The 15,419-nt window shown below is 41.7% G+C and overlaps 1 protein-coding gene across 1 annotated transcript in view; it reads left to right on the top strand.

The window, feature by feature from the left end:
• LOC112224856 (low-density lipoprotein receptor-related protein 1B) overlaps positions 1 to 15,419 on the top strand; it is a 365,574-nt gene that overhangs the window by 29,830 nt on the left and 320,325 nt on the right. Inside the window, 1 exon segment of the mRNA XM_042306367.1 lies at positions 14,735 to 14,872. Within this exon segment, the coding sequence (XP_042162301.1) occupies positions 14,735 to 14,872 (138 nt within the window).

Genomic DNA, 15,419 nt, shown 5'->3' with positions numbered 1-15,419 from the left:
GCATCTTTCTTTTGGTGTTTTTCAGAGTCAGTAGAAAGGCCTCTTTAGTGTACTAAGTTTATATAACTGTGACCTGATTTGTCTACCGTCTCTAAGCTGTTAGTGTCTTAATGACCATTCGCAAGGTGCATGTTCATTAATTGTTTGTTTTTATTTTTTTATTTTTTTTATTTAACCTTTATTTAACCAGGTAGACTAGTTGAGAACAAGTTCTCATTTGCAACTGCGACCTGGCCAAGATAAAGCATAGCAATTCGACACATACAACAACACAGAGTTACACATGGAATAAACAAAACATACAGTCAATAATACAGTAAAAAAAAATATGGGAAACAGTGTTTAAACCCTTTACAATGAAGATCTGTGAAGTTATTTGGATTTTTACTCATTATCTTTGAAAGACAGGGTCATGAAAAAGGGACGTTTCTTTTTTTTTTGCTGAGTATAGATGTAAACAGGAGTAATAGTGAGCAGTAGCAGGATAAATAGATAGATACTAATGGTAATGGCGATCAATAATCAATTAACAACATCGTATTGGTAGTAATAAATCAAATCAATAATAATTTAGCAGCAGTGTGAGGGGGTGTGTGCGTGTGGGTGTGTGGCGTCAGTAATGAGTGTGTGTGATGATGTACTGTATGTGTGTCACACTGACTATTATTTGTGTTGTTTGTTTCTATGTTTTGTTTGTTTGTTTGTTTGTTTAGGGTACTTCATGTTTTTTCGTCTTTCATTAAAAAGATGTATTCACAACACGCTGCGCTTTGGTCTCCTCAATATGACGATCGTGACAATGTGATTGTATGTATGTGAGTATATTTGTGTGCGTGTGAATAAGAGTGACAATGAAGGTACAGTATGTGTTTCTGAGTTGGAAGAGACCTGTGGATGACCAAAGAGTCAGTCTGGATAGTCTGTGGGAGAGAGATGGCAGTAGTTGTTAGGCATTTAACAGTTTTATGGCCAGGGGATAGAAGCTGTTTGGGAGTCTGTTGGTCTGAGCCTTAATGCACCGGTTCCACCTGCAGACGAGAGCATGGGGAACAGCATGTCTCGGTTGGCTGGAGTCTTCGGCAATTTTCGAGCCTTTCTCAGTCATTACCATCGTGTTGTCAGCAAAGTTGACGATGGAGTTGGAGTCATGCATGGCCACACAGTCATGGGTAAAGAGGGAGTACAGGAGGGGGCTGAACATACACACCTGGGGTTGGCCCTCGTGTTGAGGGTTAGCATTGTTGCCTACTCTCCCCACCTGGGATTGGCCCCAGGATCCATTTGCAGAGGGAGCTGTAGTCGGTGAACAGCATTCTCACATAGGTATTCATCTTGTCCAGGTGGCAGAGGGCAGTGTGGAGTACAATTGAAATGGTATCGTCTTTAGATCTGTTGGGGTTGTATGCAAGTTGGAGTGGGTCTAGGGTGTCTGGGATGATGGAGTTGTTGTGAGCCATGACCTGCCTTTCAAAGCACTTTATGATTACAGATGTGAATGCTACAAGGTCATTTTGGCAGGTAGACTTACAGTTTTTGGGAACAGGAATCATGGTGGTCAGTGTGTGGGGATCACAGACTGGGACGAGGAGAAGTTGAAATGACCGTGAAGATGCCTGCAGGCTGGTCTGCACATGCTCTAAGAACGCGCCCTGGAATACCGTCCGGCCCCGCGCCCTTGCGATTGTTGACCAGATTAAAAGCCTTACTCATTTCGGACTTGGAGAGCGGGGCTTGTACGTGTTTGTGTCCTCAGCCATAACCTCGGGGTTGGCTGCGACAGCGCTGTGTGTTGTGGTAACTCTGTACCTATGTGTTAATCCAAGGCTTTTGATTGGGTAAGCAGCAAACCTTCACTGTGGAGACAACGACGGCGATGCATTTCCTGATGAAGCCGGTAACGGAGGTGCTTAGCTCGTTGATGCTATCGACAGAGTTCCGGAACATATTCCAGTCAGACCTAGAAAAGTAGTCCTGCAGTATAGCCTCCTTTTCTCTACATAGTGGACCATTTCGCTACAGAGCGTTTCATGGGTACTTACTGTTTGAGCTTCTGTTTGTAAACATGAAGCAGGAGCACTGTTCTGTATTTCATCCACTATCTCTATTTTCTGTCTTTTCCTCTCCCCCTCTATTAGTATTATAAAGGACAACATATCCATCTTGGCACCTGGAGACCTTAAAAAGGAGCAAATTGTATAACCTGTCAGGGTGGTTTTCATGGAACCATGGAGTGACATCAAAGTACTAATGCCTACATTAACCCTCTGCTGTTTCGACAGAGGAGATTTTGATGGCGCGTATCAAATGAAATTGTATTTGTCACATGCGCCGAATTACTTACAAACCCTTAAACAACAATGCAGTTTTAAGAAAATAGAGTTTTAAAAAATTTACTAAATAAACTAAAGTTAAATAAATATATATGTATAATAATAATTATAAAGTAACACAATAAAATAACAATAATGAGGCTATATACAGGGCTATGTCAATGCAAGTAGTCCGGGTGGCCATTTTATAAATTTTTCATCAGTCTTATGGACCTAGACTTGGCGCTCCAGGACCACTGCAGCGTGGTAGCAGAGAGAACAGTCTATGATTTGGGTGACTGGAGTCTTTGACAATTTTGTGGGCCTTCCTCTGACTCTACCTAGTATATACAGTAGGTCCTGGATGTCAGGAAGCTTGGCCCCAGTGATATACTGGGCTGTATGCACTACCCTCTGAAGAGCCTTACGGTCGAATGCTGAGCAGTTGTCATATCAGGTGGTGATGCAACCAGCTCTCGATGGTGCAGCTGTAGAACTTTTTAAGGATCTGGGGCCACATGCCAAATCTGTTCAATCTCCTGAGGGGGAAAAGGCGTCGTCGTGCCCTCTTCACAACTTTCTTGGTGTGTTTTGACCATGATAGTTTGCTGGTGATGTGGACACCAAGGAACTTGAAACTCGAACCACTCCACTACAGCCCCGTCGATGTGAATGGGGGCGTGTTCGGCCTTCCAGTGCACTTTGAGTCAGTACAAACACAGACAACACATAAGGGCTATGCCACCAACAGTCACCAAGAGAATGAATTGATTCCCTGGAAAAATATTCTATTTAGTAATACAACATGGATAAATGCATTTTGAGCCTCTGTACTTCAAAATAAACTGTATAATGTATTGTAATGACCATAAATCAATAATTCCTATTCTGGTTTGTTTTTCAGTCGTGTAAACACAGTTAGATTATGAAATAGTGCTATTGCCAAACCAATTATTATAGGCAACTGTTACGGTTTTCTTCTGGTGAAAGAGAGGAGGACCAAAATGCAGCGTGGTTATCTTTATACATCTTTAATGAAAGATGAAAAATACGAACAATTTACAAAACAAGAAACGTGAAAAACCGAAACAGCCCTATATGGTGCAACAAACACAGAGACAGGAACATTCACCCAACAAGAGACCTAAAGAATATGGCTGCCTAAATATGGTTCCCAATCAGACACAACGATAAACACCTGCCTCTGATTGAGAACCACTCCAGGCAACCATAGACTTACCTAGAATAATTCACTCAACACAATCCCATAACCTACAAAAAAACCCTAGACAAAACACACCACATAAATCACCCATGTCACACCCTGGCCTAACCAAAATAATAAAGAGAACACAGAATACTAAGACCAGGGCATGACAGCAACATAAAAACACTGGTTATAATCAGATAATTATCTTCCAGGAAGCTGGATTATAGCCAGCTGTTATTGAGTTCAACTGTAGTTTACTGCACATAATGTTTATGCTAATATGTATACCCCACACAATGCTGCAACATACAATGCCTTCTAAAAGAACGGCAATGAATTACATTTATGTGAATGGCACTACAACGGTACAGTACATGATTGTGCCAAAAGTATTGAGTGACAGATTATTGATAGACTGCACAATCTGTAAATGTTTTCCCTCTATGATTGGCCAGGAGACTTGAAAAAAATACTGCACAATGTATTCCAAACAAATAGCTTGTAGACAAGATTGGTTGTAGCCTTTCGTTAAATAATGTACCATATTATTCATTTGAAGACTCCCCCACCCACCCTCCCTCTAAACAATTCGATTTGTGCGTTTTCATCTAGATTCCTCCCTTAACACAAATTATGTTACTATTTCTTCCCTTAAATTAATTGGACTTTTTTTGTGATTGCTGTGCTGCTGTGTTTTGTGTTTTTTTATAAATGTAAGTTGTTGTGAATTGGCCCCAGCCTCAGTCATCACCACTTGAGGCTGATGTATGGGAATTTTATAGTACAGTAAGTGGTTTTGAATTTGATGTATTAATACTCGCAAGTTTATTGAAGTGATAGCCTCCATTTCATTGCATTTTGATTACATTACTCTGCTCTGTCTCTCACAAATGTGCATATATAAATTCTCTATGTGATTTACATTGGATTTGTGATCAATGCACACGTCTCAGTTTTGGGTCACACTTTATTTGGATAGTGAAACTATGCTCCAACTAGTTAGTTATATAGTTATTATTAATCGTAGATCTTTGTTGATGTCCACTGGGAAGAAAAAAACAACATCTAAATGTATATTAATGTTGAAGAGACTCGAGATGACATATGGACCAAAAGGCTTGCAGCTAATCTGGTTGACATTTAAAGATACATTAACAGGGACAACATGAATGCCACTGCCTCTCAGAAAGAATACAAACAGACTATTCCTGATGCAAACCTTAATAGTACAATAACATATAAATATTGCAAAATATGATATTTTTCTGAGAAGTGAGCTAAAGTGAATCACTGGCCCACCCACACTCTAAGCGGTCTCCTGCCCTTAAACCAAGAGCACCGTGTGGGGGAAGAAGGGGCCATTCATAAAGAGACTAAACACAAAGAACAAGTAAACAAATACCATCTAATGAGACCTAGTTACCATCCAGGGGTTCTGCAAAGTGAGGACAGGGCAGGATACTACTCTTTACATTCACATGTTCTACCCAAACACACTAGTAATTGATTCACACTATAGGACCAAATCAAAAATAACTTATCCAAGCCAGCACAGAATGGTTCAGGTCAACCCCATGATGCTCTAGTTATTTCAATGGAAACCAGGCACTGGTGTAAAGCCTTGCCAGGTATTCTCTAATGAGTGGAGAACAGAAGGAAATGATACTGATGTATTAACTGAAGCAGTGAGGCAATGTTCATGGGTGACCACGAAACCATGAAATGGAACCTCAGCTCGTGTATGTCATCAGAACAATTTGCCTCCGTTGTCCTAAGGGCAGGAAAATACAGAGCAGAATCTCCTTCGGCTGTAAGCAACATTTCAAATGTCAATGACCTGAAGGTCACTGGGGGAGAAAAGGTTATTTGAAAAGAGGGTAGTTTTAAGGTTATTGAGGCTATTGAAGTTAGCGTGGTGAGTTCATTTTAGGCTTACTCTTGGAGCTATATTCTCTTATGTATTGTCGGATGCTACATGTCTTTTTTTCCAAACCTAAAATACACCCACCATTGTTTTCCTAGATCTTTTCTTCAAACAAATGAACTGGCAATTATAGTACTCTTTCAGACGGACCTTATAAATCCGAGATGTCAAACTCATTTTCCCCCGGGGGCCACGTTCGGTCTGCAACGAGGGCCGGACAGCCGCACTGAAAATTTGATATATTTACTCACCGTCAAAATTGTCCTCTATTCATTGTTTTTGGAATCTTCAATGCTCCCAGTCTGTCTAGCTTACCTTTCAGTGATTATTAGCAAGCTGGACACAGTCAAGGAACTGTATGAATGTAGGTCCATTATCATGAGGAGAGAAGAGGAGAGAAGTGGAGAGGAGAAGAGGAGCCTGATTATGTGGCCAGGGTAAGGTTTGGAATTCATCCACGACACTCTCCTACTCTCACTACCATGGTTTAATTATAACCACTCAGTGTCAGGACCTTGGTTTACTGTCCAATCCACAAGATTGAACTCTTTGTAGGGCAGTTTCCCTGATCACTGCCCTGAGGCATTGGTGTCTGCTTTGACCAGAGGGATGATTGCCCCTAACTGCCCTCACTAAGCAGCAACACCGCTGGTCTCCCTTCCAGGGCTATACCAGGCCCAACTCTGCTGAATTCTCAAACAGTAGCTTGCAAGAGAGTGTGGTGGTATGTTTTACGTTGGCATGACTGGGTCAGTCTCAAGTTAGGATTTGGTTCTTAGCATCTACAGGTCTAACAGTTTTTTCTATTCATTTTTGTTTCCAAAGTCAGAGGCAGAATACACATTATGCGCTAAGGAGAGCTAGCGATGTGTGACCTTAATCATCAACATGGTTGGAAAAGGAATCCATTGGCACCCATGCAATCACAAGGCATGAGCGTTACGAATCTAGAACAGAAGAGTTCAATGAGCATCCCTACTGATTAATTTTCTATAAATCTCTTCCAAGAATTCATCATTCCACATACCGGTGGTGGAGCTCTGACTTAAAATGATAATTATAATGAACATAGCTTATGAAATTTTAGCCAGAAGGCTTTTCATTGCACATTAAATGGATGGATTAGCTAGCCCAGTCCCAGCTGATTTCTCACTATTCTCTCCTCCAAAGAGTGTAAATATCACCATGGTTTTTAATTTAAAATACTATGTGGATAGGGATAACGGAGATTGAAGATTTACTTTGGCAGTAAGTGGACTCACACCAGCAAATGACATTGCATATATTATTTTAAGTTAATGGAAAGGACAAAAACAAAACAAAAAGCTGATTTCCGTTGCACTGAATAGAGTGGACCCACTTATCTCCTTGTAAGCTCATTGTTCATAGGAAAACATTTGATATCCTCAGCCCCTTGGGCAGCAATAGTCTCTCTCTCACTGCACCCTCTGTTATTGAGAATGATATTAATAGTTTTTTCTTCACAGCAACATTAGGTTGGGATATGACCCTTGATGGCTTTGGAACCTGGGTGAGCCCTCATTTCCTGTGTTCTATCACGCACCCACCGGCACGCGACCAATTGTGCTATTTTGTGTGTTTTTTTGCATTATTTGTAACTTATTTTGTACATAATGTTTCTGCCACCGTCTCTTATGACCAAAAAGAGCTTCTGGATATCAGAAAAGCGGCTAGTCACCTCGAACTTGACGAAGATTTTATATTTAATGAGTCGGAAACTAAAAATGTACTGTTGCTACCAGACCAGGCCCAAATCCCCGTCATTCGCATGAAGAGGAGATTGCGATACAGGAGACGGGCCTTGTGAGAAGTCGCCGGCGAGTGGGTAACGCACCTCTACCATCCGTCCTATTGGCCAACCTACAATCACTGGAGAATAAACTGGATGAGCTCTGTTCAAGACTATCCTACCAACAGGATATTGAAACTGTAATAGCTTATGTTTCACCAAGTCATGGCTGAACGACGACATGGATAATATACAGTTGGCTGGGTTTTCCATGCATTGGCAAGACAGAACAGCTACGTCCAGTAAGACAAGACGGGTAGTGTGTGTCTTTTTGTGAATAACAGCTGGTGCGCAAAATCAAATTTTAAGGAAGTCTCAAGGTGTTGCTCGCCTGAGGTAGAGTACCTCATGATAAGCTGTAGACCACACTATTTACCAAGAGAGTTTTTATCTATATTTTTCTTAGCTGTCTATTTATGACCACAAACTGATGCTGGCACTAAGACCGCACTCAATGAGCTGTATAAGGCCATATGCAAACAAGAGTCGGTGCCCTAGTGGCCAGAGACTTAATGCAGGAAAATGTACATCCGTTTTACTTCATTTCGACCGGTATGTAACACCTGCAACCAGAGAAAAAAGCTCTAGACCACCTTTACTCCACACACAGAGATGCGTAAAAAGCTTTCCCTTGCCCTCCATTTGGCAAATCTGACAATAATTCTATCCCCCTGATTCCTGCTTAAAAGCAAAACTCAAGCAGGAAGTACAAGTGACTCGGTCAATACGGAAGTGGTCTGATAACTAAGCTACTGGACTGTTTTGCTAACACAGACTGGAATATGTTCCAGGATTCATCCGATGACATTGAGGAGTATACCACATCAGTCACCGGATTCATAAATATGTGCATTGATGACATTGTCCCCACAGTGACCATACGTGCATACCCCAACCAGAAGCCATGCACTACAGGCAACATCAGCACTGAGCTAAAAGGTAGAGCTGCCGCCTTCAAGGAGCGGGACTCTAACCTGAATACTTATAAAAATGAGCTGACCATTGACACGAGCCTACCAGATGAGTAAAATTACTTCTATTCACGTTTCAAGAGCGACAAGATAACTTCTATGCACCCAAGAGCGACAAGATAACCTGTCTACCAACTCGTAGCAGTCACATCTGTAGCCATGAAGTGCTTTGAAAGACTGGTCATGGCTCACATAAACACCATCATCCGGGAAACCCGAGACCCACTCCATTTCGCATACCGCCCCAACAGATCCTCAGATGATGCAATCTATATTGCAATCCACATTTCGCTTTCCCACCTGGACAAAAGGAACACCTATGTAAGAATGCTGTTCATTGACTACAGCTCAGTGTTCAACACCATAGTGCCCTCAAAGCTCATCACTAAGCTAAGGACCCTGGGAATAAACACCTCCCTCTACAACTGGTTCCTGGAATTCCTGATGTGCCGCCCCCAGGTGGTAAGGGTATGCAACAACACATCTGTCACGCTGCTCCTCAACACAGGGGACCCTCAGGAGTGCGTGCTTATTCCCCTCCTGTATGCCCTGTTCACACAACTGTGTGGTGAAGCACGACTCCAACACCATCATTAAGTTTGCCGATGACACAACGGTGGTAGGCCTGATCACCGACATCGATGAGACAGCCTATAGGGAGGAAGTCAGAGACCTGACAGTGTGGTGTCAGGACAAATCAAATCAAATCAAAATCAAATCAAATTTATTTATATAGCCCTTCGTACATCAGCTGATATCTCAAAGTGCTGTACAGAAACCCAGCCTAAAACCCCAAACAGCAAGCAATGCAGGTGTAGAAGCACGGTGGCTAGGAAAAACTCCCTAGAAAGGCCAAAACCTACGAAGAAACCTAGAGAGGAACCAGGCTATGTGGGGTGGCCAGTCCTCTTCTGGCTGTGCCGGGTGGAGATTATAACAGAACATGGCCAAGATGTTCAAATGTTCATAAATGACCAGCATGGTCGTATAATAATAAGGCAGAACAGTTGAAACTGGAGCAGCAGCACGGCCAGGTGGACTAGGGACAGCAAGGACTCATCATGTCAGGTAGTCCTGGGGCATGGTCCTAGGGCTCAGGTCCTCAGAGAGAGAGAAAGAAAGAGAGAATTAGAGAGAGCATATGTGGGGTGGCCAGTCCTCTTCTGGCTGTGCCGGGTGGAGATTATAACTGAACATGGCGAAGATGTTCAAATGTTCATAAATGACCAGCATGGTCGAATAATAATAAGGCAGAACAGTTGAAACTGGAGCAGCAGCACGGCCAGGTGGACTGGGGACAGCAAGGAGTCATCATGTCAGGTAGTCCTGGGGCATGGTCCTAGGGCTCAGGTCCTCCGAGAGAGAGAGAGAGAAAGAGAGAATTAGAGAACGCACACTTAGATTCACACAGGACACCGAATAGGACAGGAGAGGTACTCCAGATATAACAAACTGACCCTAGCCCCCGACACATTAACTACTGCAGCATAAATACTGGAGGCTGAGACAGGAGGGGTCAGGAGACACTGTGGCCCCATCCAAGGACACCCCCAGACAGGGCCAAACAGGAAGGATATAACCCCACCCACTTTGCCAAAGCACAGCCCCCACACCACTAGAGGGATATCTTCAACCACCAACTTACCATCCTGAGACAAGGCTGAGTATAGCCCACAAAGAACTCCGCCATGGCACAACCCAAGGGGTGGCGCCATCCCAGACAGGATGACCACATCAGTGAATCAACCCACTCAGGTGATGCACCCCTTCCAGGGACGGCAAGAGAGAGCCCCAGTAAGCCAGTGACTCAGCCCCTGTAATAGGGTTAGAGGCAGAGAATCCCAGTGGGAAGAGGGGAACCGGCCAGGCAGAGACAGCAAGGGCGGTTCGTTGCTCCAGAGCCTTTCCGTTCACCTACCCACTCCTGGGCCAGACTACACTCAATCATATGACCCACTGAAGAGATAAGTCTTCAGTAAGGACTTAAAGGTTGAGACCGAGTTTGCGTCTCTGACATGGGTAGGCAGACCATTCCATAAAAATGGAGCTCTATAGGAGAAAGCCCTGCAACAACATCTCCCTCAATTTGATCAAGACAAGTGAGATGAACGTGGACTACAAGTGATGGAGGGCCGAGCACACCCCCATTCACATCGACGGGGCTGTAGTAGAGCAGGTCGAGAGCTTCCTTGGTGTCCACATCCCCAACAAACTATCATGGTCCGAACACACCAAGACAGTCGTGAAGAGGGCACGACAACGGCTATTCCCCCTCAAGAGACCAAAAAGATTTGGCATGGGTCCTCAGATCTTCAAAATGTTCTACAGCAGCACCATCGAGAGCATTCTGACTGGTTGCATTACCGCCTGGTAAGGCAACTGCTCAGCATCCGACTCACCTCGACTAACCTGTACCCCTGCACATTGACTCGGTTCCAGTACCCCCTGTATATAGACTCTTTATTGTTAATTTATTGTGTTACTTTTATATTGTTTTTTTGTTTTTTTAATCTTTAGTTTATTTAGTAAATATATATATATATATATATATATTTTTTTTTTAAACTGCATTTTTATTTAAGGGCTTGTAAGTAAGCATTTCACCTATTGTATGACAAATAACATCTGATTTGATTTGATTAGAAAGGTGTTAATAAGTCAGTGCTATGCTATGAACAGTGTGCCTATTGTTATGCTGAGGAACTGTTATTGATAAGGCTCATGTTTAACTACAGTTATCGCCCTGTAAATAAATAAACTCCACTACAGCAGGCTACAAACATTCCTTTTCATGTAATTGATAGAAACATCTGTAAATAGTCCTTTGTGTTTTGAATAAAGTTATATTTAAGTTTGCATGGCTGTTTCATCTCTTGACATGATTCTTTTATTACTCAATTATTGTGAGGCTGGAGTTGTGCCACTCTCATCTACAGTAATTGGAGAGACTTACATATCACTACTTGGTTAACTAAGACACCAGTTACAGGAGCTACAGCTCCCTGCGTTTGGCATACATCTACCCACTGAAGACGTGTCATACTTAATTATCTAAAACTTTATCGTACCTGACTGTTTGATGTCTTGAAGTCTTAGTTTTGCAAACTTTTCCACAGACCCCACAGCACCATAATGAGCAGAATGTGGTTGGTAGTTTTGTGCTGGGCTATGTAGAATGATTGTCATCATCTCTCAGCTGTAGAAAAACCATCTGTGTATTCCTGCATGGTGGATCAGAACCACTGAATATTCAGTATTTTCTCTCATTGCATTTTATCAGTGCACACAGGGAGAGGATTGGGAGATATTGTCAAAGACCTACACATTCCTACACAGCAAATTATCCTGTGTTAAATCAACACTGAGAGTGTTACATTAACACTGAGAGTGTGGACCTGTGTAGATGCTGGAAATAACACACTGATTGATGTAAAGCCTTTTCTCCAGAGTGTTTTGCCTTTCATGTGAGTTGCAGAGTGCCATTTGTTAATTAATGACAGAGACATGGTTGTTGCATTTATCCATTTTCAGTCCTGTGGACTTCACCTAGTGACATCCTGAGCGAATATGTTATCATTCAAAATGTATTATTTAAGGCAATCAAGGGCCTACATAACCATTAACTCTGCAATAGTTGAATTAACATTCAAGTAAAATGATGTAAAATAACACCAGTGTTGGCATTAATAACATGTTTAACCAACACCACACCCATTTCCCAGCATGCTCTATTGAAGGTTGACTTAAATTATTGTTTATTTCAATATCTATGTTTTTGCATGTACATTGATTGATGACATACATTTTCTAAACTAATACAATATGTTGCTTGGATTTTATTTGTGCCCGTTGCTGAAATTGTTGTTCCAGATTAGATTCTTTAGAAAGCTTAGTCTCTCCAACCCTGGCAGTCATTCTGAATGCAGATTGCGGATGATTAAATATGAACATCAAACCCTGCATGGATTTCAGTAGGAATTACACATCTCTTTGCAAGCCAGCGTGATGTGACAGGTTGTTTATATTACTCAAGCATGTGTTAATTTAACCTTCAATTGGGTTTTTATTCACGTTCATGCCGTGTAGACCAAGCAGCTGGGTCTTTTTTAATGTGGATATCACATTTGGATTTGCATAGGTTTTTAAGGAACTCTCTGACTTTGCTGATAACTATTTTATTGAGAAAAAAGTGTACATACTATACCTGTGATATGTGGTTTTCCCATCAAGCTATCTTTAGATGAAATCACTAACTGTAAGTCACTCTGGATAAGATCGTCTGGTAAATGACAAAAATGTCAAATATTTGTTTTTGTCATTCCAGACATAAAATAACACAATATATGTCACAGTATATGTCAATATATGTCACAGGTGTAAATATATGGGTCATGACAGTGTTATGACAAGTTGTCAGCTGTTATGACATATTTTGACATGGTTATGACTGTGTTATGACACTGGGTGTTACCCTTTGCTGTTTGTATGGTGTTCACTTTGAAAAGTCTTTATTCGGGCTACTAGTGAATATTCTGTTAAAGAGTTTCACCTATTTCCCTTAAAATGCACCTATTTTCTAATGTTGGTTGAACTGTGGATCGCGGCAGGGGTCCATTTGGGTCACTGGATGACATTGCCCCCCAACATTTTTTCTGGGGAAATACATTTTCAATGTAGAAAAACGTAAACGTAAACGTAAACGATTAAAACCATATAGAAATTAAATAGAAAACATAATGGACCTATACATTTTTCAATAATAGTCTATAGTCTTTCAGAATTTACAATGAACAAAATAAAAGCTGGACATTCAGGCCCCCATTGATTATGTTATAATGTTTGAGCATAAGAACACAAGATTAGCCATGTCAAAATGCTTAGAATTGTAAGAAATTGCCTTTAAAACGGCAAAATGTTATGTTAGCTCCGTGGCAGGATGTCTGGAATTGCACATTTTTCTCTACTGCCAAGATATATATATATATATATATTATTATTTTTACTTTTTTTTACTCGACTCGAAAGACAGAAATTGGTGGGTCAGTAAGTAAAAAAGTTTGGGAACCCCTGGTTTTGGCTACTGCTTTCCTAGTATACTGTATAGCCTACTCTATACGAGAACAAAGATTACATCCTATTGTGTGCAATGTAGGCTTCATTCCAAAACAGATAGAGAAAATGTAACCTAAAAGATTGACTCTTAACACAGGTCTCAGAGGAAAAGTGTGAAAAGAGCCCAGTTGATTGGGCTGCCATTTTGCTCATGTATGAAATATGAACTATCAGAGTAGAGGTCACTTATATTTGACTTTCCCTAAATCTACCATATCCTCGGGGCTGGGGCGATATGTCATAGTAATAAGAGACCTAAAAAGATCACATTTCGATTAAATGTAATAAAGCAGGCCTGAGAGGAGAGGAGAGACCATGGCATTGTTACAGGGAATCATTATGGTCTCACTTCTATTGCTCCCACAAATCTCACAAATCTTAAATCTCTTGGGAATGACAGACCCCTTTTGTAATAATGGCCACCTTAATTGTGGCATCATCCTGCCTTATGAAGTGTAATTGAAAGCTGTGAATAAGTAATCCCTCAGCGAGGATGGTTCAAGTGCTCTTGGTTTTATACGAGTTTCTACAGAGGTACATGGAGGAACACTGGGGATCGTGAAGAGATCCTGTCACATGTAACAATAAATCTCCTTGTTAAAAGGCTATTGTTGCCGTTATGGTAATTGACACCACTGTAGTTAGGTGTGATATAACACATTTACAGTGCTGGCTGTTTGGGGCAGATGTGTTTTATGTCCTGTCGTGGGTTGCTGCCACGCAGATGAGGGTCACCTATATGCCTCATGAATCCTTAAACAGCTGCTCTTTCGCTGTGCGTGTGTGCGTGCGTTTTGTGCTTACGGTGTGTGCATGTGTGCGTGCGGATGCATGCGTGTGTGTGATTACATTGTTATAGGTTCTACTGTGTGGTTCAGGAGCATGGCTTTCGCATTGTAGCTCGCTGAACATCTACCGTGTATAAAGAACAATACTGTCTAGTGTAAACAGAATTTGCATACTCAGGAATATGCGTCCTATATATTGCACTCTGATGTGCTGCTGTGAATGGTAATCTTGTTTCCGTAGTGGGGGAATAGTTATTTGGGAAGAGCTTATAGAGTATGAAAAGAATATGTCTCAAAGCAGTGGATACACACAATGGTCATAAAAATAAATGCTTATATGATTAATTAGGTATAGTGATAGTGTTGTAATTTATTACCCATTCGCCTAAATAGCGACGTTTCAACCTCACATCCCGAGGATTTTGTAGTGAGCTGGTTTGGAACCATGGGTTTATTATTAAAGACCTATTAAAGCAACACCCTTGGGTGTTCCTTGGGTGTTCCTCAGAATCGAACACCTATAATCAGGTGATGAACATAGACTTGTATCACACATCATATCATACACGGCTTGTGAGCTTGCTAACAGTGACTGTCTTCTCTGTTCCAGGTGCGGGGGACGTGGTGGTGAGATGTCCCCTGAATCACATACAGTGTATAGGGACCAGGAAGTGCATTCACTTCAACAAGCTCTGCAACGGAGCAATAGATTGTGAGGATGGCTTCGATGAAGGAGTTCACTGTAGAGGTAAGAGCTGGTTGTATCTTATTCACATCAATTAGCAGTCCATGGACCACATTAACAACACTGGTTTTAGTGTAGCATGTGGTAACATAGCCATTTTTAGACTGCAGTATGTCTTTTAGCAAAATCAAGCTCTAGTCTTATTGCTATAATAGTGCAGAAGTCCAGTATCCTTTTCTAGCGCAGTATGGTTTCAATTTTGTACTGCAGCTGGTCTTTTATAATTTGCCCTCGGAGTGTGCCAAGGTCACTTCCTATTACCCAGGTATGTTGTCAGGAACAGACCAGGTTATTGGCTGACTCAGCAGGTCAGTTGTATACAGGTTGTTGTTGCTCACAACATTCTAAAGCAGCATGTAACACCAATCTCCTATAGACACCTGGCTTACTGTGATACTGACAAAGCCCACCCAGCGGGCAGCACTGACTAGATGCCCGTTAGCTGCTGTCGGCTTTTCCAGTTCTGCCAATACTTTGACCTGGAAGACATACAAGTCGCACTGTGTGTCAGTTCAAGGTGATGATCTTGGCTTTAGATTTGAATTGCTGA

The sequence above is a fragment of the Oncorhynchus tshawytscha genome, linkage group LG26 (genome assembly GCF_018296145.1).
Source record: "Oncorhynchus tshawytscha isolate Ot180627B linkage group LG26, Otsh_v2.0, whole genome shotgun sequence".
Classification (NCBI taxonomy): domain Eukaryota; kingdom Metazoa; phylum Chordata; class Actinopteri; order Salmoniformes; family Salmonidae; genus Oncorhynchus; species Oncorhynchus tshawytscha.
Note: the sequence above shows the minus strand (reverse complement) of the source record. Positions and strands in the feature narration are given on the sequence as shown.